The 23,413-nt window shown below is 54.8% G+C and overlaps 2 protein-coding genes across 5 annotated transcripts; one reads left to right on the forward strand and one right to left on the reverse strand.

The window, feature by feature from the left end:
- Nucleotides 1-897: 897 nt before the first annotated feature.
- On the forward strand, nt 898-14,488 carry DOK4 (docking protein 4). 4 transcript variants are annotated; one of them, XM_019754359.3, is made up of 9 exons: nt 898-1,085; nt 6,343-6,603; nt 10,654-10,761; nt 10,917-11,031; nt 11,314-11,433; nt 11,525-11,714; nt 12,440-12,578; nt 12,761-12,884; nt 13,002-14,488. In XM_019754359.3, the coding sequence occupies exons 2-9, from the start codon at nt 6,538-6,540 to the stop codon at nt 13,118-13,120; spliced, it is 981 nt and encodes a 326-aa protein (XP_019609918.1). In that variant the 5' UTR covers nt 898-1,085; nt 6,343-6,537; the 3' UTR covers nt 13,121-14,488. The 4 variants fall into 4 exon arrangements, with proteins under 4 accessions (XP_019609918.1, XP_074170929.1, XP_074170930.1 ...); XM_074314828.2 differs by lacking the exon at nt 898-1,085 and having other exon boundaries at nt 6,207-6,603; XM_074314829.2 differs by lacking the exons at nt 898-1,085; nt 11,314-11,433 and having other exon boundaries at nt 6,207-6,603.
- Nucleotides 14,437-22,359, reverse strand: POLR2C (RNA polymerase II subunit C). The gene is made up of 9 exons (XM_019754399.3): nt 22,176-22,359; nt 21,949-21,998; nt 19,754-19,822; nt 19,572-19,624; nt 17,095-17,223; nt 16,612-16,663; nt 16,218-16,386; nt 15,999-16,073; nt 14,437-15,440 (listed from the first exon to the last, which is right to left on the reverse strand). The coding sequence occupies exons 1-9, from the start codon at nt 22,259-22,261 to the stop codon at nt 15,296-15,298; spliced, it is 828 nt and encodes a 275-aa protein (XP_019609958.1). The 5' UTR covers nt 22,262-22,359; the 3' UTR covers nt 14,437-15,295.
- Nucleotides 22,360-23,413: the final 1,054 nt, after the last annotated feature.

Below are 23,413 nucleotides of genomic sequence, written 5' to 3' on the forward strand. Positions count from 1 at the left end.
CAGTGGTTAGTGAGCATCAGAATCACCTGGAGGCTTGTTAAAACAGATTTCTGGGCGCTACTCCCAGAGTCTGATTTCACAGGTCTGGGGTAGGGCAGGGAGTTTGCATTTCTAATAAATTCCAAGGTGGTGCTGATGCCGCTGGCCCAGGGACCACACTTTAAGAACCAGTGGTATCAGAGGGGTGAGGCAGTCCCTAGGGGGCTTCTCCATCCCTGCACAGCACAGCTGAGGAGGCCTGTGGTGTGCCACTCCAGCAGGGCAGCGACCCAGCACCTACAGGGCCTGAGGGGCGTGAAGTGACAGTGTGTGGTGGGAGTGACCACGGGGAATGGGGTTTGGACGTGAAGGCAGTCTGAGGGCAACATAGAATGGAAGTTCTGGGTGTTTTGAGGATGGGGAGGCCAGGGGAGGGAAGGACAGGGTGGCCGGCTGCTAGGGGAGCTGAACTCTGGAACAGAGGCGCTGATGTGCTACCACAGTGTGAGGGAGGGGGTGGGGATGCTAAGGAAGTCACTGGGGGTCCTGGGGAAGGCTGGACTGTGGGTCCCAGGCGTCCTGTAGGGGATGGGGCAGCAGTGTGTGTGTGTGTGTGTGTGTGTGTGTGTGTGTGTGTGTGTGTCCTGAAGAAGCTGGGGGGTTGAGATTGAGTACTGGGAGCTGATGTGGGGTTCAGCTTTCAGGGACTGAGAGGCGATGTGAGATTGGGATTTGGGGCCCCGGGAAGGCCGGGTGGGCTGAGCCGGGGTAGGTACCAGAAGGGGCCGCGGAGGCGCCCTGGTGGAGATCGAGCGGCAGCGCGTGTCCCGCGGCTCGGAGGAATACGGCGGGGGCCGGCCGCCCCGAGGCCGCGCGGGCGGGGCGGAGCGGGGCGGGGTGGAAAGGGGAGCGCACCCCAGTCCCTGCCGGAGCCGGAGACCGGCAGCCGCGCCTCCCTCGCCGTCCCCGCCCGGAGTTCGGCGCCGCCGCCGCCACCGCCGCCGCCCCGCCGCCCCGCCGCCCCAGTCGGCCGCGCCGTGACGCCGACATGAGCCTGGCCCGCCGCCTGCCTAGCAAGCGCCCCCGACCCGGGCCGCGGCGCCCAGGTAACTAGGGGGCGCGAAGCGGGGAGGGGTCCTAGGCCAAGCCCGCGAGACCCTCGGCGACTCCAACCTGAGACCTCTCCAAGCCCAGCAGTCCTTCCCTTGGGGGAGTCCAGGGACCCGTCCCCCAAAGCTAGCCCACGCCCCTAAAACTGCCCTCCGAGCTCCGTCTACCCCGTTTTCCTCTGCAGGGGAGCCCTGTACCGGGGCCTGACCTCACTCCCACCCTACACATACCCACCAGAGAAGCCCGGGCCCCTGTGTTCCCTGTCCCTGGGCCCCCATCCTGAAGGGGCATAACCATCACAGCCCCCACTTTCCTGCTCTCTCAGCTCTCCCAATTTCCAGGAGACTGTTTCCTCTACCTCAGCTACCCCCACTGCCCACCCCCACCGGCAAATGCTTCCTGCCCTACAACTTAAACTCATGGCCAACTGCCTCCTGTCCTTGAACCTTTCTTCCCTGACCCTGGGGAAGGTGGACCCCTAACGTCCACCTTCTCCCCCAGGACCCCCAAGGCCCTGACTGCAGTTAAATGCTTTCTGTCACCGCAGGGGGGCAGGAGTGCAGTCTGGGCACTTGGGTGATGGGGGGCGGAGGAGGGCCTCTGTGCAGTCTGTCCCAAACCGCAGGTCCACAGCAGTTGCCAGGACACTTTGATGGAGGGTTTGGGGCGGGCGTAGAGGTCTAAAAGTCAAGGGCAGTGAGGGGCCCGGCAGGATCACAGCAGCCCGTTCAAGGCTGGGCTTGTTTAGTGCATATTCTTTTCTTGCTCCTTTGAGGAGGATGTGGCTCCAGTGTAAGCCATTCCTATCCCCCGCCCAGGACGGGTCCCAGGAGCTGTGCCCCCTCTTGCCCAGTTGCTTGCCTCTGTGTTCCTGGAAGCTGGCTACTTCTAGCCCTTTCTTCCTGGGCAGGGCAACAGGGCTGGGCATGACCTCACCCAACAACCCTGGTCAAGGTGGAGCCTCCCAGCCAGGCCTGAACACAGTGTCAGCATTGCCTGCTCCCTCGAGGCAGCTCTGAACCAAGCTGTGGGTCTGGTGCCCGGCTGGTTCTCCAGGAACAACAATGTGCCATGGGCCAGGACAGATAGCACTGGGAAAGCCCTGGGACCCGGGGAGCCCTGCCCACACACCTCTAGAAGTTGAGCTGGTCCGGCCAGGTGGATATTGGTGGTTGTGGGAGAGAGGATGAGGACAAATCCTGGAGAAAATAAGTTCTCAATCCCCAAATATCACATACCCACTCTGCACTAGGCACCATTCCAGGTGTGGGGATGGAGCTGTTAGCTAGACAGACAAGGCCTCACATCAGGGAGCTGATATTCTAGGAGACAGTGAGCAGCGAAGCAGTAAATGAACTGATGAAGGAACAAGAAAATCCTATAGTGATGCCTGTGACGAAGACAGTGAAACGATGTGATAGCGGCTGACTGGTGGGGCTCCTTTGGCCAGGGTGGGCAGGGAAGGCCTCTGAGGAGGTGACCATCAAGCTGAGACCTGAATGAAGCAGCAAAATGAACCTTGGGCCCACCTGATGGAACAGTGTTGTAGGTGGTCCAGCGTGGGAAGGAGTTAGGCATGTTGCAAAGAAGAAAGGCCATACTGAGCTGGGGGAGACAAGGCCAGAGGGCTGGGCGGGGACCAGGAAAGAGCCGAGGACAGTGGTGTGAAGGCACAGCACCACTTCCCGGACTTAAGGGCCCCGGATACTGAGGCGGCTCAGATGTCCCCTCCTCCCACCATCCCTCTCTGCCCTGTTTGGTATTTGATCTCTTTGCCACCCACCTTGGATGAGACCTGCGGTGTTTCAGGGGGTGGCTCCTTGTGGGGATTTGCATAGGGGGAGATGTGAGTGGGGGCCTGGGGTGGTGAGGACCCCCTCCTGGTCCTGATAGCAATCACACTCGGGGAAAGAGGGCCCAACCATAGGTGACAGGAAATGTCCCTGGTGCTGGCTAGGATCCTGCCGATAGGATCTTCTGTGTGGGGTGGAGACAGTGAGACAACAGGGAGCCACTGTCCAGGTAGGGCTGTCCCTGAAGCCCTGATAAGATCCGATCTGTCATGGGGTGGGGAGGCCCAGCCAAGCAGGCAGCCGCTCCTGCTCAGTCATTGGTTGCCAACAGCAGCAAGTAGCGTTTGTTCTGGAGCCAAAGCCTCCAGGCAGAATCCAGGTGCAGGGAGGGCGTGCTTAGTTAGGGTGGCTGCCCCACGGGGCAGGTGGGTCCCACCCCTCCCCTCTACTAGGCACCAGGGAGTCCCCCTGCCCCCTCCCCACAGGACACCTGTCCTTCCTGGGGAGAGGAGTGGTTCAGTCCTGATCTCTCTGTGAAGGAGTTCACAGTGGCCTGGACCAGGGATGGTACTGTCTCTGGTTGAGCAGCCAGCTGTGTAGGTGCCAAGCTGGGAGGAGAAATGGGGGCACTTGCCCCCCTACATTGTTGAGGGGGCTGCTGGGCATACTGCTTAATTTCTCTGGGTGCTCAGAGCTGAGATCAGTGGGGCCTCTTGCCTGTTGCAGGCTCCTGAGAAGCAGAACTGATGTTGGCTCAGGTTCCATATGGAAAGTGGATGGGAGAGCTGGGGCTCCGTCAGCCCAATTTCTGGCCTGCTGAACCTGCTGTGCTCCACTCCTCTGTGCCCCATTGGGCCCACCCAGACTCAACCAGGGGCCACCTCTCTAGCTTAACACAGTGTAGTCCTTCTGGGGGCTGGGTTGGTTCTGAATCCCCCCGCCCCACCAAACACCTGATCCCATTCCCTGTCAAATTTGTGGTCTGTCCATTGGCCCTTTCCTTCTCTCCCTGCCTCCCTAACTCTCCTTTGCTGTACTGTTTTGGGTCCCAGGCTGGGTCTTGCTCTTGTAAACTTCATTAGGGGCTAAGTGTGGCCAGGACTTCCTGTGACATGGGGCCAGAGTGAACTGCCAGGCCATTTGCCACCCAGGCTTCTCATGGAAGGTTGCTCTTCTGCTGGTTTATTTCTTTGGGGCTGATTTAGGGTCTGAGGGATGGGGCAGGGTGTAGGCCTATGGACGGATATTGTGGGGGTGTTCCTGAGAGCTTGGTGGCCACAGTCACTGGGGCATGCCACTGGGAAGGTAACTGGTGGCTCCAGGAAGGAGAGGCCTGCATTGGGCAGGTGGATCATGGTTGCAGTATGGTGGTTTTGCAGCCCTGGTCTGGGCAGCAGCTCTTGAAATAAAAACAGCCCTTGTTTTTGAGGCAGAAGCTCTGGTTCCAAAGTGGGCAGGCAGGCAGGCGCCTCATAGATTTATTTCCTCATTCAAAATAGGTGAATTTACCTTTTTTTTTTTTACTGATGGGGAAACTGAGGCACAGAACTGTTAAGTGGCTTGCCCAAACCACCTGGCCAGCTGAATTCACATCCCCAGCTGTGTCCTATCCCAGGCTGCCTTGGATGAACTCTGGGGCCTTATGTTTTCTTGTAGGTGTATTCTGAAAGGGGTCTTTCATGCTGTGAACCTACAGCCAGCCAGTGGCCAGCCTGCTGTCTGTCATCTTGGAAGAGAGTTTTCTGGAACTAGTCTTTGCTGTGTGGGCAAGGCAGCCCCAGGAGCAGGCAGTAGAGACAGAGTTGAGAAAATTTACCTATCTCTGACTGCCAGAGCCCAGGTGTGGCTGGGTTGTTGAGGGGACCCCAGACTTTACAGGAGGAAAGCAGACCACTTGTGTGTCCCACTTGGGAGGGTCTTGGATCCCGTAGGGCTGGGACAGAGGGAGTGAATGGGCAGGGAGGTGGCTGAGCCGGTGGTGAAGGGGCCTCCAGGGTGCAAGTCGGATAGGGAAGCTTTACCCTCTCTGCCTCTCCTTGTTTGCATGTGCCCACTGGGGCAGTCCCATCTGTTCCTTGTTAGGGATTCAACACACAGGCTTCCATGAGATTAATTAATGCCAAGCTGCTGGCAGATTCAACAGCATGCCTGCCCCAGGGCTCAGTCCTGGCAGTACAGATGCCCAGCTGACCCCAGAAATGCTGCTCCATTCCCATCCAGGGGCCCTGGAGACATGGGGGGGCCATGTTGCTGGCACAGTCCTGCCCCTGAGCCTGGATGGCAGAAAGGGCTTAGACGGTGGCAGGCAGCCAGAGATGGCTGCAGGACATTCCACCCCCAGGCCTCTGTCCATCACCCACTCCAGAACTTCTCATTTGTCCCTGGCTATGCCCCAGGATTGTTGTGTGACCTTACCCGTGCCACTTATCCTCTCTGGGCAACTTTCTTTTCCCACATGTAAACTGGGTGTTGGACTGGGTCATCACTGAGACCCCCCTGAGTCTTATCTGTTGATTCATTATCTGATTCTCAGTGGCCCCTGCTGGCACCCCCATTTCCGGCACCATGTTGACTTCCCCTTGGCGCTTCTCACTGTCATCTCACTAGCCTAGTTCTCCCTGTAATTAACTTCTGCCTGTATTCAGGACATAGGAACGCTGCATGGCCTGGCCAGAGCCAGCACCCTCACCAACCAGCCCAGTCTTCCCAGGCGACGGTTCTGCTTCCACAGTGGCCACCTCTGGCCGCCCCGCACATTCCTCAGGCTTATCTGGGGGCCCACCCCGCTGGACTCTGCCCTCCCACCCAGGAAGCAACACCCAAAGGAAATGCTGAAAAGTCCCAGGGGTTGGGAGTAGGGCCTGAATGGGCTAGAGGTGAAGACCCTCAGCTTCCCGCCTGGGGCTGGAGAGAACCAGTTATAGGATGGGGTGGGACAGAGGGATTTGGGGGTCTGCCGAGACTGAGGAGGCACCTCGTCCTTCACTTCAGGGAACGTGGGGTTCACTCAGAAACCAGACTCTGTGCCATCTCCTGGGGAACCCCTCCATCTCGGGAGAGTGCTCTCCTGTGGGTCTCCTGCACTTGGAGGGGACAAGTTGCCCTAAGTCTGCCCCACGTCGTCCCAGTATATAGGGCAGGACGGCAGCTCCCCGCCACCTCTGCCTCTGCCTCTGCCCCCACCTCCACCACAGAGCCAGCGCCAGTCCTCCCAGGAAGGGGTTAACTGCTAGCCCCAGCCGGGAGGGAGGGGACTGGGCTGGACCATTTTCCTACTTGCTGCCTCCACCTCAGTTTTCCTGAATGGTTCTGTCGTCCAGGGGTGGGGAGGGAAGGGAAGGAAGAAGGGCGGGAGGAGGGAGGGAGGGAAGAGTGTGGGAAGAGGAAGGAAAAAAGAGCGAGACAGCCAGGGGAAGAGAAAGATGTCACTGTCTAATCTCCCTGTCATTTTTATTTCCAGCAGGCGCTGGGCGAAGGAGCTGCTAGAACAATGCTGAGGCGTGTGAGGTGAGGAGCCGCCGGGCTGTGTGCTGTGTGCGGAAACCCAGAAGGAGTGTCTCGAACAGGTGATCAGAGGAGCCGGAAACTGAGGCCACCTGGGCATTCCTCCCCTCGCCTTGGCCAGACCTGGCACCCAAGAGAAGGTGGGGAAACCATGGCGACCAATTTCAACGACATCGTCAAGCAAGGCTACGTGAAGATGAAGAGCAGGAAGCTGGGGGTGAGCCACCCTGCAAGGGCCCTGCCCAGGGACAGGCTCGGAGAACTTGGTCTGGAACCTGGCGGGTCGGGGACACAGCTGCCGGGCTGGGCTCTGCATCGTGCATTTGTGGTCTCGAGGCTTCTGTCCAGCGGGCTACCCAGCATGTGCCTGGGCCCCACTCTGCCTGCTGCAGCCCCCGCCCTAGCAGGACTGGCTGGCATCCCAGCGGCTGGGCCAGCGGTGGCAGCCGATGGGCAGGCAGCTCCCCAGCTATTGTTGAAGTTGTCGCCAGGGCAGCGGCAGGGGCCAGGAGCACTGGAAATGCCAGGCTGTGTCTGAGCTGAGACCAGCTTCTCACTTCCCCTCTCCGCCTTCCTGTTTCTCCCCTCCCCGATCCTGGCCTCTTTTAAGTGCCTCATCTCCCCCTGCTTCCTATTGCTTTCTGTGTACAGGTATTTATTTAGTTATTTAGTTATTTATCTTTGGTTGTTGCTTTTACCGGTAAAGAAGTGTTTGGAAAGGAGTCTGGTTGTGGCGGCTGGTGGTGGTGTGAGAGGTGTACAGGCTGATGTTTATGTGGTTCCTGAATGAGAACTAGGGGCCTTTGGCTCTGGGACAGGCCACTTTCCTCCAAGTCGCTACCTCTGTGCTCAGTGTTTGGCCTGGAGCTGGGACTCGGAGGGTCCATAGAGATGAAGCCTCAGACACACCTGGGTGTGCACCCTCTCCCCACTCCCTACTGGTGAAGAACCCCCCCACCCCCACCCCCTGCCAGAAGGCATGAGCAGGGGCCCCAGGGACCAACTGAATGAAGTTGGTTGTCCAGGAGCTGCCCCTATTTCTCTGCTAACCCTCCCCACCTCCAGTGAGGGATCTTGCAGCTGCCCCTCCCCAGTAGGAAGGAAACCCTGGTGACTGAGGTGACCCAAGCCTAGAGTTTTACCGTCTCTGGTCCCTCCCTTTCCCACTCCCCCATGGCCTTGATGGGATCAGACCGCTCAAGGCTGCCTGGCTCTCTGCCTGAGTGGGGTGGGGGAGGAGCTCCATACCAGCTCCCCTGCCTGGGTACTGGACAGAGCAGGACCCAGCAGAGGACAGAGCAGCTCTGGCTTTGGAGAGGGGCTGCCCCTCCTGCCTGACGGCCTGCAAGGGTGTGTCTTTCCAGCAGGAGACAGCAGCTGAGCAGGTGGGCATGTCGGCAGTCTTACCTGAATTTGGATTTGTGTCCCAGCCTGGGCCGCAGCCCAGGAGACTGGGCCCTGGTGGCTTTTAGCCACTCTGTTCTTATCCTGAGAGAGGGATGGAACCCACTTGGAGCACAGAACGAGGAGACAGGCTGAGGCTGAGGTGGGGAGGCCGAGTGGGGAGGGGCCCAGCTTCTAGTATGGCTCCTCAGTCCTGTGGGCCCTGACCTAGCAGGTCCCCAGGGACCAACTGGGCTGAGGCCCTGTCCAGGACAAAGCTGACCCAGAAGGCAAGCCACTTGGGGCAGCCACTGCGCTCAGCATCAGCCATGTTCTAGGAGACTGGGGACCCAGGGTGGGCACAGCTGGGGGGAGGGGTTGGGAGCTGGGGCGTGGCTAGGCGCAGTTGAGGAGGTGCCCCTCCACTTGGAATTCAGCTTACCCATGCAGACCTGATCTGGGGGCTGTCGTCACCCCCAGGGCAGCCAGACTTTCTTGTCTCAGCCCTGAGAGGTGACGGGGGAGGAGCTGAAAGAGATCAGGAGCTCACCCTCCTACCTGCCAGGGCCTTCCTCCCGAGGCAGAGCTGTGGCAGAGTGTTTCTGAGGCCTGATCAAAGACCTGTGAGAAGTGAGGATGGAGGGCTCTTGAGCACAGTGGCTCCCTGGGGCAGTGTGTGTGTGTGTGTGTGTGTGTGTGTGTGTGTGTGTGTCCGTGTCCCTGTAACCAGGCAACCAGGGTGCTCAGGCCCCCAGGCCTTTGGCCCCTGATGCTGCGGGCTGCATGGAGCCCAACCTGGCAGGGCATATCTGGGTCATGTAACCATCCATTCATTCACTGTCCCTTCGTATGGTCATTCAGAGCTCTGTTAATGAGGCTACCAGAATGTGAGTATGGATTCTGAGAATAAAATACTGTCTTTGCCCTAAAGGAGTTCCCCAGCTGAGAGCTGAGGCCTGCTGTGGTATAGGTGGATAGGCCAGGGGCTGAGCCAGGATCATGGGTGCAGGGGCAGACATGCCTCCTAGGGTTCTAGACGGGAGCTAGAAATGGCATGGCTCTGGCTTCTTGGGAAGGGGCTGCCTAGGTCCCCTGGGACTCTGCCTGCTGAGGATCTAGTGCTCACATGGCAAAACAAGGCTGGAGAGCAGGCAGGGGCGTGGGGCTATGGCCCAGAGGGCCCCTCGTCTCTTCTGCTCTGGGCCACCATCAGTCCCCCTGTTTGCCAGTAAGAGGAGCACCAGAGATTCCAGGAGAATGGGGTCCACTGGCTTCTAGAGTGGCCACTGAATGAACAGGTACCTCCCAGCCAGACTCTGGGCTGGAAGAGAGCTACAGGCAGCGGGGAGGGGGCCCAGGAAGGAAGAGTCAGCAACCCAGGAAAGTGGCTGGGTCCCCCCCCTCAAGGTGTCTGACCAGCCAGCTTGCCCCTTGCAGCCTTAGAAAATGGTCTGCTCCCTCCTCCCTGGCTCCTGGACCCTTGGGAGGAGTCCAAGAAGCTATGGAGAATCTGGGTGGTTTTATGCACAGGGCCGTTGTCAGTAGTTGGATAAGGAGGGGACCTTGGCAGGGAAGACACTGTGCTCTGGGGTAACCCCAGGTTCTTGGCTCTGCCCCTTTACCTCTGAGAGCCTCTGGTTTCCCAAATGGAACAGGGAACTAACCCTGATCCCCTGCACCCCAGCGTTGGTTAGAGAATGGAAAGAGTGAGTGAGTGAAAGCCCCCGGAGGTGAGAAGCGATGTTGCCCACGTCAAGCCCTCCCCCAGCTCTGACAGCAGCGGCTGTGGCCATGTGCAGGCTGGGGGCAGCCCAGGGGCTCGTTCCTGGCCCTAGGACACTCCCTCCTGTGGCTGGTGCTGCTGGGGCCTTGGGCAGAATGTCGTGGGCAATGGGCTCTGCATATTGACAGCCTGTTTCAAATACCAACTCTTACCATTTGTTAGCCATTACTCAACTTTTTGGTGCCTCAGTTTCCTTATCTATCAAGTCGAGATAATAGAACCGACCTCAAGAGTGACTCAGACTAACTGTGTAGAGTGCTAACAAAAAGTACAAATAAGAAGCACTCAGTAAATGTTGGCTACTTATATTACAGTTGACCCTTGAACAATGCGGGGGTCAGGGGAGCAAACTCCTCTCCCCTCCACAGTAGAAAATCTGTGTATAACTCCTGACTCTCCAGGTGCCCCTCAGTATCCACGGGAGATTGGATCCGGGATCCCTGCAGATACCAAAGTCTACGGGTGCTCAAGTCCCTTATATAAAATGGCTTAGAACAGTGCCTACAGGCAGCCTTCCAGAGCCACCGATTGCCACCCACAGATTGAAAATCCTGCAAAATCCAGGGATACAGAAGGTCGACTGTATATTTATTTTAAAAAATCCACGTATAAGTGGACCCTCCTGGTTCAAACCTGTGTTGTTCAAAGGTCAACTGTACACTCAGAGCTGAGGGTAACTCAGAAGCGTGCCGTTTGTGGAACAGCCTTTCAGAGCCGGCCAAGAAATGACTGCCTTCTATACGGTGTCAGAGGGGCAATAAAGTGGGGGAGGGGAGTTATCACTTTGTGAGGGGTGAAATGTCTAGTACATTGTTTTGTATACCTGAAACTAATTTAAAAAAAATTTTGGTGGATTAAAGAATGTAGAACTTACATTGAATAGAAAAAAAGAAAAAGAAATGACTGCCTTTTCAATTTGGGAAGGGGTTCTCACCCCAGGGCCGTGTCATGCTGTCAGCAGTCCCCAGGTTTTCTCCTGAGCTGGGGCTCCCGCGAAGGCTGTGTGGCACTGCCCCCCGCGGTAGGCAGGGGTAACTGCAGGGCCATGTTGCGTGGGAATGGTCCTGAGAAATCTCACTCCCTTGTCTTCTTGCCCCACAGATCTACCGCAGGTGCTGGCTGGTGTTCCGGAAATCCTCCAGCAAAGGGCCCCAGCGGCTGGAGAAGTATCCAGATGAGAAGTCCGTGTGCCTCCGAGGCTGCCCCAAGGTTAGGGGGCCTGGGCCCTAGCTCCCCTAACCTGTGAGCAATGATGATTCAAGAGTCCAGAGGTTCAAGGGTACCCTCCAGGGGGTGGCAGAACTGTGGGGGATGCAAAGGGAGGTGCTCTGGCCTGGCTGAGTCCTTTGTGGATACTGTCCCAGGTGACCGAGATCAGCAACGTTAAGTGTGTCACGAGGCTCCCCAAGGAGACCAAGAGGCAGGCAGTGGCCATTATCTTCACTGATGACTCAGCCCGTACCTTCACCTGTGACTCAGGTGAGGCGCTGGGGCTGCAGACCTCCATCCAGCCTCCCTGGGCCAGTCGTGTTCCAGTGGTCCAGTCAGGAGGCGGAGCATGGCTAGCCCTGGCAGGAATGATGGGTGAGGGTGGGGTTGCCTTTGAGGGAGCCGGCCCGCAGAATGAAGTGGGGCAGGCAGGCAGAATCCACTGGCCTTGCCCTCCCTGCCTTGCACAGTGGGGTAGCTCAGGCTGAGGAAGATGGGTGGGCTGTTGGGGGACCCTGAGTGGGCAGCATGATGAGGTACCATTTTCTCCAGAGCTGGAGGCAGAGGAGTGGTACAAGACGCTATCCGTGGAGTGTCTGGGGTCGCGGCTCAACGACATCAGTCTGGGAGAGCCAGACCTCCTGGCCCCAGGGGTGCAGTGTGAGCAGACGGGTGAGGCCTGGCCCTGGGGCGGTGGCGGGGAGAGAGGGCAGGAGGCCCCGTGGGAAGCTCCAGGCCCACTCCAGATCTTCTCCCACTCCAGATCGCTTCAACGTCTTCCTGCTGCCCTGCCCCAACCTGGATGTATATGGCGAGTGCAAGCTGCAGATCACCCACGAGAACATCTACCTCTGGGACATACACAACCCCCGCGTGAAGCTCGTCTCGTGGCCCCTTTGCTCATTGCGCCGCTATGGCCGGGATGCCACACGCTTTACCTTCGAGGCTGGCCGGTAGGACCCTGTTGCCTCCTCACCCTGTCCTACCATGGTCATGATGGTGTCTGCCATTCACTCTGTGTCAGGCATTGTGCTGGGAGCTTAACTTAATGTATCGGCATAGCAATCCAAAAGGGAAGGTAATATTCCCATTTCACAGATGAAGAAATTGAGGCTTATGGAAGGCAGATGAAGTGAAACTGTTTACCAAAAGTCAAACTGCTTGGGCTCAAAGAAAATGATGGCACTGGCACTTACTAGCTCTGGGATTGCGGGCCCGAGTCTCAGTTTCCTCACATGTTACATAGGGGATAAGAAACAGACCTAACCTCAGGATTATGGTGAAGATTGAAATCAACCGTAGTGTGAACTCTGGAGCCAGCTTGCCTAGACTTGAACTCCGTGTAATTCCCTATGTAACCTTGAAGTTACTTACCTTGTGAATGCCTCAGTTTCTTCATCTGTAAAGTGAGAAAACTAATAATGAGGAAACTGTAATAGTGCGTAGACCAGAAGGGGGGTGGGGTTGGAGAAAACTGAATGGGTTAATTCTTGTAAAGCATTTACACCACCACCTGACACATCAAAAATGCCCAGCGTGTTCGAGCTATGTGGTCAGACCCCCGGACGACAGCCCTGCCTGTTCCCAAGAGGGCCTGGGGTACAGGAGAGCCCAACCACGCACATGTATGTGTGGTGGGGTCCCCACCACCTTGCCCTCCATGCCACTGTGTCCTCAGGATGTGTGACGCTGGGGAAGGGCTCTACACCTTCCAGACGCAGGAAGGGGAACAGATTTACCAGCGGGTCCACAGTGCCACCCTGGCCATCGCCGAGCAGCACAAGCGGGTCCTGCTAGAAATGGAGAAGAATGTGAGGGTGAGGCCATGGGCACCTCAGTCCAGGGTCCAGGGGAGGCTGTGGGCGGGCTGGCTGAGAGCCTGGGGGGTGCCAGCTGTCTCCACTTAGTGTATAGAGGCAGGCAGGGTCTTGGGCTGGCTGCTTAGGGACAGGCCACTGCCCCTGGGGCTAATGGGCAGGCCCCCTTCTCTGCCCCACAGCTGCTGAACAAGGGCACAGAACATTACTCCTACCCCTGCACGCCCACCACCATGCTACCCCGCAGTGCCTACTGGCACCACATCACGGGCTCCCAGAATATTGCCGAGGCCTCCAGCTATGCCGGTGAGTCCCTGCAGGGCCCCCCACGCACCTGCCACGAGGCTCCGTGGAAGACGAGGCCTTCTGGGCAGAGGTCTTTGGATCTGGTCCTGAGTCCTGAGCCTGCCTCTGTGTCCGCAGGTGAGGGGTACGGGGCAGCCCAGGCCAGCTCGGAAACGGACCTCCTCAACCGATTCATCCTGTTAAAGCCAAAGCCCCCCCAGGGGGACAGCAGCGAGGCCAAGACCCCGGGCCAGTGACGGCCGGGCTAGTGTGCACAGTGACTGCTGGGGCTGCCTGCGGCGTGCTGTGGACAGCCTCGAGGGGCTGTCGGCCCCTGGAGCAAGGGCCTGGACAAAGGGAGCAAGCTGTCCCTTCCTTGCCCCCAACGGTAAGGCTGGACCAAGGCAAAGGGCTGGCCACACCACCTGAGCATGTGTGAGGGGCTGGAGCTGCCATGGGACTATATACTGTTAAGGATTTTAATATATACGGCTTATGACATATTCTGTATTAATGAATTTCCCCGTCCCTCCCTGCCACCACATACACATTTTTTAACCCCATGACCAAGCCACAGTCCAGGCTGGTTTTGAACGTGCCTGTCCTCCATGGCACAGCCCCCCTGCTGCCAGGACTTGCTTGAGCTGCCAGGGCCGAGGGAGACAATCAGCTGGCTGCTGGCCTTTCCCAGGCAGCCCCAGGGCTAACACAGCAGGTGGCTTTCCAATTCCTCTGGGCCTAGAGTGGCACAGGAAGGATCTGAACTTACACTGCCACTTGGTGGCCTTGCACTTGAGGAGTTTTAAGCAGAGGTGACATCTGGTTGACACCTCAGGTGAAAATCTAGTTTGAAAAAGGAAATTTCTGCCCAGGTTCCTTCCTTCTTAGTAGGCTGAGGAGATACCCTGGGGGTAAGGGTGCTGGTAACCTCAGGCAGAGGACGGCGGTAGGATGGCCAGTCCCAGTCCCGAGTTCTTTCCTGACCTAGGGCCAGGCCAGGAGGGAAGGCCGTGGCAGGACTGCCGTGGGGAGCAGCCTGCTGCCCTCTCACTGACATGGGACGGGCAATGCCCCCCTTTGCGGGGGGGCCCCTCTCCGTTTGGCCACCCAATGGCCAGCCAAAAGCACTCAGAAACCGAGCCTTCCCCATTTCCTCCTCCCCACATGGTGCTGAGGCTCCCTGCTGACATGCAATTAAAGCAATTGATTTTCTAGTGCTGGTATTTATTGACTACCGGGCAGAAGGGCTATCTTTCTATTCACATCAAACCTTTGGTTGTGTGTGGTTTTTGTTTTTATTTTTTTTAATATGTTAGGGTTCTAATTTGTGGGAACAGACCTTGTTACCTTGTTGTAAATAACCACTATTCAAGTTGTGGCAGGAGGATGATAAAGAGGCCCCTCCAGCAGAGCCCTGGAGCCAGGGAGGTGGCCACAGCCAGCTCAGCTCTGAACTTGACCCAGGGAATAACAACCCAGAGAATAAGCTAGTCTGAAGACGAGAGCCTGGCCCAAGGCCTCGGAGAGGAGGCAGAGCTGGCTGGCTCAGCTAGTGGCACGATGACGCATGAAGGAGATTATGTTGTGCTCTTTATTGCCAAAAATAAAAACTTTTAAAAAGACAACTACTGTTAATCAATGAATATCCCTTCCTTTCTGCACTGGGTCTCTGGTTTTCCCCCAGGCTCCTGCCAGGCTGCCTAATAACTGCTTTGGGTGTGTTCCTACTTGCAGGACTAAGGGGTCAAGGCCAGACCTTCATTAAGGCCCTTGCCCACCCCAAACTAAATAATCGGGCCACTGGCAGTAAGGTCGTAACTGATGGGTAAAGAATGAAATACAGGGTTTATTGCGTTGGGAGAGGGGTGCAACCAGGGTCTAACACTGTTCTCAAAGGGTTCTCAGATTAGGAATACTTGGGAATTTGAGTCAAGTGACAGTAGGCTGGCCCTGGGCATGGACTGGGTTTGTAGGCAGCCTGAATGGGGGTCCTAGCACTCAATCCCAACATCATCAACCTAGGGTATAACTGAAAATTCCCACTTTTGGACAGAAAGTAAAGAGGTGAAATGACCAAAAGAGGCGAGTCCAGCTCTGGGGTGCGCCACGGGGAAGCAGTACGGCCCCTACAGGCAGATTAGGAAATGGCTTAAGGGACGTCCTGGGCAGTGCTACTGGCAATTAGCAGGCAGGGCCAGGGGTGCTACTGCCTGGCCTCAGATACCACTGGCACCCCTAATAACTTATCTGTGACTGAGCAAGGCTGGGATGGGCCTACCCTTCCCCACTGCTACCTTTCTAGTCTGTTCTGACGGTTTGCCAAGAAGCTGGAGCAACAGCTGTCCAGACGCCAGAAGCTAAGAGTCTCAGGCAAGACCTGAAATGCAGCTGCTGGCTCGGATCCCCTTTTTGCTAGAACAGGTGAGCTGCAGTTAGTTTATGGTGAGGACGTCACTCTGGATCTCGTGGCTTAACTGGGTCTGTAAATCACTCAGCTTCTTCTTCAATCCAGAGAGGGCTGAGAGGACGATGGTTTCAGGGCGCAGAGAGCCACAGGACTCCACGTTGTAGTAAAACCTGAGAAGCAGGAGTCCGGTGAGAGCCCTCCCTGAGGCGCTGGCTCCCAAGCTTTGGCCATGGCCACCCTTCCTCCCTCCCTCCCGAGTCTTGATTTCTTTCCCACTGGGAACTCAACCTTGCCCCAGGGTTGACCTCCAACGTCTTTCAAACAGTGGTCCCAGTGCACGTTATAGGACCTCAAGGAGGCTTTGTGAAAACCTGAAAACACGTCTGTGTGGATGTACTCCACACTGAGGAGACAGTGTAAGACCAAACAGGCATGGTCGCACGCTCCAGCATCGTGTTCCTCACTAGAAGACTAGTCAGTTTGTTCTAAGGTTGACGCCGTCTTTGGAGGTTGACATCCAGAATAGGAACAGCTTGGCTAACTGGAGGCCCCTCTTTCTCAGTGACTAAAAGTGGGATCTGCCCTGGGATGTGCACACATCATGGGTTCAGCAGTTACTGGCCACCCCGCAGCTAGGACGTGAAGGAACGGGCCTCCCTAGCTCAGAGCCTGCACCAGAACTGTACTTTCTTCCACACTTGACCCTCACGCGCGGGCCAGGGTCTTACCTCTCTGGCTTGCCGTTGGGGTCGTAGGGAGCCTGTGACTCATCCTCATCCAGCTCTGAGTACTCACTCTTTGGCCTAGAGTCAAGCACAGGTCAGCACAGGGTTCTATGCTGCTTCCAGGACACCGTGTCCACACTGAGCCTGTCCCACCTGTCACCAGGAGCCACGTCCAACCTCCCCCACCCTCACCGCCTGCCCTCACTCCCAGCTGCGGCCTACCATTCCTCTGGTTTGGGATATACTGTGTGCCTCAGGGCATTGTCGGGATCGTATTCAAAAGCCACCCCCGCAGTCGGGTTCCACTTGGCATGCTCCTTGCCAAAGCCCTTCTTGGCATAGGCGCGCAGTCTCAGCTCCTGGCTCTTTCTCAGCTTGACGATGAGGATGTCTGCGGGGAGAGGCGGGAGTCAGTCAAGGGCCAGGGAGGCATGGTCGGTCCTCCAAGTTTTGGCCTGGAGTGCCACTGGAAGGCCATACACATCTGGAAAATGGGTCAAAGGCCAGCTGCCAGGGAGACAGGCAGCACGAGAGGGTGCGTCACACCTCTGCCTCCCTGCTGGCCTGCAAAGGGGCAGGTTGGGTTGCCACGTGCACACTCACTCCAGCCCCTTACCATCCTGTTCCACGTAGTCATTGGGGTCATTATCTCGGTTCCGGGATGTCACCTGCAGGAGCCCAAACAGAGACATTTGTTAGCTGTTCATCTTCCCAGCCACTCCTCTGGCCACTACCTTCCAGCACTTCCGATCGCCACCTACCAACCAGGGATGGAATGCCTGGGAATGAGGGGGTAGAAGTGCCTACTGGGGCCCAGTCGGTGCTTGTGACTGTACTCCAAGCCCCACTTCACAGCTTTGGGACAGCCTTCTGTCAAAACAGTACCATGGCCCTTTCAGGTGTCCTGGGATGACAGAGGGCATACAGCACCAACAAAGCTCCTGTCCACCTTAGCACTTCCAGGCACCAGGTTCAGGTTAAGGCAGAGGGTAACATGGGGAAGGTCAGTGTCTTAGAAGAATCCACCCCCGTCTGGCCCACTTGGGCCAGAAGGTGAAGAGCAAGGTCCTGGGCAGGAAAGGTGTTCTCAGACTCTGACCGGAATGACCCGGGGGCTGTTGGAGATAAGGTCTCGAGATGTGACGTGACGAGTTTGGTCTTCGTTGCACCGGACGTCGAGAGTGAACTCCACTGAGCACTCGGGGCAGAACTCCTCACACGTGCAGTCCTGAGGTGGGAAGAGAAGCAGGAGTGAGTCTACGGAGAGATGGCGGATCCTGTGCTCCCTGCGTCTAACAGCCAGTTCCTCCAGTCTCTTCATCTGTAAAAAGGTTGGCCCGTCTCTCGTGAATTGTGTCAATCTGGTACAGCTTCTCTTGGGATGCTCAAAGGCAAGCACCTCCCAGTTTAGAGACAACCCGTACAGGCCGACACCCACGCTTCCTTCCCTGCCCACCAGCGACCAGCCCCACTGCGAGACGCACCTCTAACATCTCAGCCTGGCCCTCCGAGCACTCTTCCTCAGGGAACCACGGCGCTAAGCTTTCCTACTCTCGTCCAGCTTGCCCAGGAACTTAGTGGACTAGCTCGGGAACGTAATCATCATTTAAAATAAAATGATCCAGGGAACAATAGAAAACAAGTACTCTTCAAGTTCTAGGTTACTGACCTTGTCAAAAAAACCAAAGCTTTCATGGAAAATTTCATACACTCACCACAGCTGAGAAGACTGTAATAGACCGCCACTGTGTAACCATCACTTAGCTTCAACAATTATCAACAGTTTGCCATTTAAGTTTAAGTTTGCCATTTAATCAGTTTAAGCAACTGATTCTTGAAACAACCCATGCCCTGCTAGGGACTATCTGCTACAGTTTAACTTCAGGCAGGAAGAGAGTTGCTAGATTACAATCAAACTGTTCTCCCCTCTCACCAGTAAGGAAAATCCAACCAACTTTTGATGTTTTTGAGATGATGAGGGAGAACTACAGGCCACACCTGGCCAGTCTGCAGTCACACACAGGTGAGGTGGGAAGGCAACTTAGACCTGCGAGACTGAATCATTCTTAGAAATTTGAAATGGAAGAATCGAAACATAATGGAAGATACTCAACCTCAAGAAAAGAAAAAAAAAGGATAATGAAAGGAGGAGTCTGCTTGAGATAAAAAGAGACTAAAGAGGTATAACGGCCAAATGCAATATATAAAAATCTTGGTTAGATCACAAACAAACAAAAAAACAATAAAGGACATTTGGGGGACAACTAGGAAAATCTGAATATGAACTGTACATAGATATTACAAATTAGTGCTAATTTTCTTAGGCATGATAATGTGGTTATGTAGGAAAATATCCTTATTCTCAGGATATACGTGCTGAAGTAGCGAGGGGAGAAGTATCATGGTACCTACAACTTTCTTTCAAATGGTTCAGCAAAAATAATAACATATATATAAAAAACAAAGCAAATGTAACAAAATATTAACAACTGGTAACTAAAGGTGAAAAGTAAAGGAAAGTAAATGGGTATTTATTATTCTATTTAAACTTTTCTGTAGATTTTCGGGGGGGTGGGGGGGAAGGACCATACCATCTTTCAGTAAATATAATACTAGAAAAAAATTTAATGGAAGGGATTGCTGGGAAATAGGTCATGCATATCTTTATATAAGATATTGCCAAACTGCTCTTCAATTGGTTGTACACCTGTCCCCACCAATATCTGTACTTTATTTCTTAGCAACAAAAATCTGGAGATGTGAAACAAATAAGGCAAAATGTTCAAATGGGACAAGTTGTTTGCTGGGAGCACGAGTATCCGAGTATCCGTTATATTAGCTCCACACGGTGCCGTGTGCTTAAGCATATCTTTTAAAAAATACATATATATTTACAAGACATCTAATCAGCCACCACAAAAATGACAGGCCCTTGGGAATTAGAAGGTGGGCTGATTCAGGATCACCCAAAGCCATCAAGAGGGAATAGTCTCGAGCTGTTCTCTAATACAGTCCTGGCGAACAGCGGCAGGTAACCTACTCCTCTCCGGCGCTCTCACTAGTCCGAGGCCAGTTACCGTGTATCAAAGAGGAAACACGGCCCAAGAGGAAAGGAGCCACGTTTTATAGATCTGGCAGACACCAGCACTCCCATCCCTCAGGTGCTGCTCTGTGGGGCAGTCCCACTCCCTCTCCTCATCCGCGCCCCTGCACCCCTAACTCTTATTGACTCTCTTTAGCCTCCTAGGCCCGTCACTGGGCAGAGATGCTCTGGAAAGCAGGGTCTGAACAGGTCAGACTCTGAAAAGAAACACCACGCACCCCACCCATTCGGTATAAATGGGCATGCTGGTATATACCCCCTCCTCCTGTGTGACGGGCTAGGCTCGGACGCCCCGTGAGCCTAATCAATCTGAGGATCATCGGAACCAAGGACTAACGCCTGCCCTGGACTCTACACAACACCTCCATGCTGTCTTTCTAAAGGCTAGAAGCAAAGTCCGTGTTAGGAAATCCTTCTGAGAACTGAAGGCCCCGCCTCCCTAGTCCCACATGCCCCCCAATCACCGAGCGTACCCGGGAGTACTGCAGCTTATCCACGATGTCATCACTAGTGAGGGGGATTAATCCTGGAAGACACAGAAAAGCGCTTTATAGAAGGTCCGTGGACAAGCCAAGTCCCCTTGAGAGCGAAGAGACTTCCTCTCTGACACCAGGCACAGCCCCTTCCCTTTCACCTTCCAACACCCGGCACTCACCAAGTCTGTGCGCGATGAACTCGTCATGAAGGACTGAAGAATTGGCATCAATTTGAACCCAGTCGATAGCTGAAAAATGACGGTAGCAGACATTCAGCTTAGCCACCAAATTCACCTAAAGACTTAGAGCAGGGGTTCACACCACATACCCACTTTCCTACTCAGGCAGGTTTAACGAAGAGGGTTCCCTGTACCACACAGAAAAACACTGACTTAGAGCTGAGTTTCTCAGAGCTGAATATTTCCGTGAGAAGCACTCACCTGCTATTCATGCCAACACCAAATCCAAGAACACAAACTATTCGGGTACTTAAAAGTTACGGAAAACCTCACCCAGGTAACACAGACTTCTGGTCCATATCTCATTTTATGATATGATGACCGGATTACCCAATTCAACACTTTAGTATTGCTCACTCAATGTCTACAGAATTCCTTTCATGGACAAGGCGTACTAAAAACCAGTACCTACCAGCAACGAGCTTATAAGAGAGGAAGGAGTCTATGCTCAAACACACTTGCCTTAAAGACACATTCATTCATAAACATCTGCATGTAAACAAATTCATAAAGCAAATGGCACTGGAGCCCAACTGCCAAATGACACTAGGAACAGAGGTCAGAAGAGGACTGGACAAAGCCAGGCCCCAACGCTGTGCTGACCTGTGTTTGACTCTAGGCCATGGATGAGGAGAGTCACAGGTTCCCTAGGACCCCAACGGCAAGCCAGAGAGGTAAAACCCTGGTCCAGCATGTGTAGGTCAAGTGTGTAAGAACGTACAGTTTTGGTGCAGGCTCTGAGTTAGGGAGGCCCGTTCCTTTATGTCCTAGCCAAGGGGCCAAAAACTGCTGGACCCATGATGTGTGCACATCCTAGGGCAGATCTACGCTTCCTATTGCTTCCCCCACCCCAGTGAAATAAGAGCCATGAGCCAAGCTTTTCTGCCTCTGCCCCTTTACTCCCCCTGCCCCTGCCCCTGGCATGCCCTTACCCGCCCCTGAGCAGGTTAAAATCCTCTGAGCCTCCAATAAGCCAAACCTTGCCTTCCCTCCATGATATATGTATGATCACTCCGTCCCTGTAGGCTCCTCCCTCACAACATTCTGCCCAGATTTCTCTCAAGACACTGGTCATATTGTGCCTCGTGCTATATTTGCTTATGTGTTGACTCTACCTCAAGCTTCAAAAATTCTTTGGAGCAGGGTCTCCGGATGTCTTAACTTTTGTATTCCTAGCTGTGACCTGGAATGTAGCAGGTTCTCAGTTATTATTTGCAGAACTGAATTTGTGGGAAAAGTGGCACTTGGGCTCAGAATGTTAGGGCTGCAACATAAAGTACGACTCCTTCATTTTTGATTAGGTAGAGGGAGGCCCAGTACGCCAAGCTCTGAGTTGAAGTGACTGGGGGTGGTAGTGGTGCATAAACCACCACGTTCTCTTGTTTAGCAATCACGTGGCCTGCTTATTTCCTTAGGCGTCTGCACTCTTGATGCAGCAGCTCTGAACCACAGCAGATAGATCCTCCCTCCTCTAAGCACCAACAACACTGAAGCTCTGCTTCTCACTTCTCCTGAAATACTGATCCACTAATGCTGTCCTGCATGATTAGTGTTGTCTGTGGCTTCACCTTTTCCCTGCAACTTCATCACAGGGCCCACGAGGGCAAGAACTCTGTACTACACAGTTTTGCATTCCCAATGCCCAGCACCACTGCCTTGCACTTGTATGTTCCATACATGCAGTTGAAGGAACAGATTCATAAAAAGACATCTACCAGCACTGAACACACACTAAACGCAAGGCACTTAACAGAGATAACCTCACTTGATATCACCAAGACACCAGATACTAATGTTACAGAGGAAACTGCAGCCCCCAGTTTAGTAACTTGCCCGTTTCACAGAGCAGTAAGTGAAAACACTATTCGAACCCAAGTTCGCAGACTTCTGAACCCACACTCTTCACCAATGCAAATGTGGGAGTGAAGGAACCTAAGTGGCCCGTGAAAGCCAGGGAGGTGGTCAGAAGTGGCCTTGGGCCAAGGGCACAGGGGCCTATCTAGTCCCCAGAACTGCTGTTCTCTCGACACCCCTACCCCCGGCCCAAACCAAGGACTGGAGCCCCAAGGTGTGTGTGTTGGGGGGTGCGAGGAACGACTTGTGGCCCTGGCAACGAGGAGGCGGGCGTCGCTTACCTATTATGGGCACCTCAGCGATGAAGACCCTCCGAATAGAATTGGCCACCCTGAGGGACGAAAACCAAGCGGCGTGAGGACCCTGCAGCCTCAAAAGGCCAGTCCCGCGACCCGCGGTTCTCAAAGTGAAAACCCTGGCACAGGTGGGCCAGCGGACACGACCCTCCGCCCCGCCCGGGCTTGAGCCCCGGCGCTCCAGAGTCGCCAGCTTCCCTCAGCGGACTTACGCCAGGTCCGTATTCTCGATAATAAACTTGACATTCTCGTCGGTGAGCTCCGTGATGCGCACGGTGGGCTGATTGGCGTACGGCATCGCGCCCCGCCGACCCGCTGGTCTCCGGCGTCAGCCGCACAGCGCGCCGCCGCACCGGAAGTCACCGGAAGTCGGTCGGCGCGGCCTCCGCCGCTCCCGCGGAGACTCGCTCACAGCGCCACCTGCTGCTCGGAGGCCAGCACTGCTCCGGGCCCGCCGTTTTCTACCCACCACCTGGTTTGAATGCACCAGGTTCAATCATTTCCGAAGGCGATTTGGCAAAACGTGCATACACACCCTTGACTCAACAATAACACTTCCAGGAATTCATACTGCCGAAATACTGGCAGTTGTAAGCAAAGATACAAGTACAGGGACGATCACTGCAGCAGTTTTAACTGCAAAACATAAAACCAATTGTCCATTGACAGAAAACTGGTGAAATATATAAACATAGGAATACTATGCGGTATGTCTTTAAAAAGAACAGTTTGTACATTTACGGAAAAACGGAAGTATACTTTAGCAAAGTATACTTGAACGGTAGGTATGTACCCTTTCCCTTCCCTCCTCAAGCCTGGATCACGCACTGGTGAGCCTGCAGGAAGACACAATGCTCTTCAATGCATCCTCACAGTTCTGTGTAGTTGCAGTGGGTGGGTGGGTGGCTCTTCATCTCTGCCTTCCCAGTGCCTGCCAATGTTCATCTCATTGGGTGAATGCTCGATAAAGAACAACCAAATTCCCATGAACAGCCAGGAGAGGGGTTTGAAAAGTCCTGGAAAAGTTGGCAGCTGCTGGCAAAGAGGCCTTAAAAAAGAACTGGGGGTGGGAGTTCCATTTAGTGGGCAGAAGAGTAATCAGAGGAGATACAGAGGAGTTAGCCTCAGCAAGGAGTGACACCTGAGCCAGAGGAACGGCTTTGAAGGGGCCCGTGCCCATAGCCTGTGTCATCTCTGTAAATTAAGAATTAAGGTTGTCTGCTGAACGAGAAAGGGATGCTATGAAGGATAAAGCAGAGAATGGAATGAAATTTGGAATAGCTACTGCAGAGAACCTGACAAGGTATTGAGACGAAGAATTAGAGGTGTCGAAAAGGGCCAATGGAAGACCCGTAAGAGACTGGAAATTCCTATTAGCTTGTGACTTCCCCCACCAATATTCAGTCGACTTAGGTAGAAGGCAGCAAAGCAGAAACAGATGTCATGGACT

Source organism: Rhinolophus sinicus, chromosome 8 (genome assembly GCF_057876585.1).
Source record: "Rhinolophus sinicus isolate RSI-liver-muscle chromosome 8, RSI-T2T, whole genome shotgun sequence".
Classification (NCBI taxonomy): domain Eukaryota; kingdom Metazoa; phylum Chordata; class Mammalia; order Chiroptera; family Rhinolophidae; genus Rhinolophus; species Rhinolophus sinicus.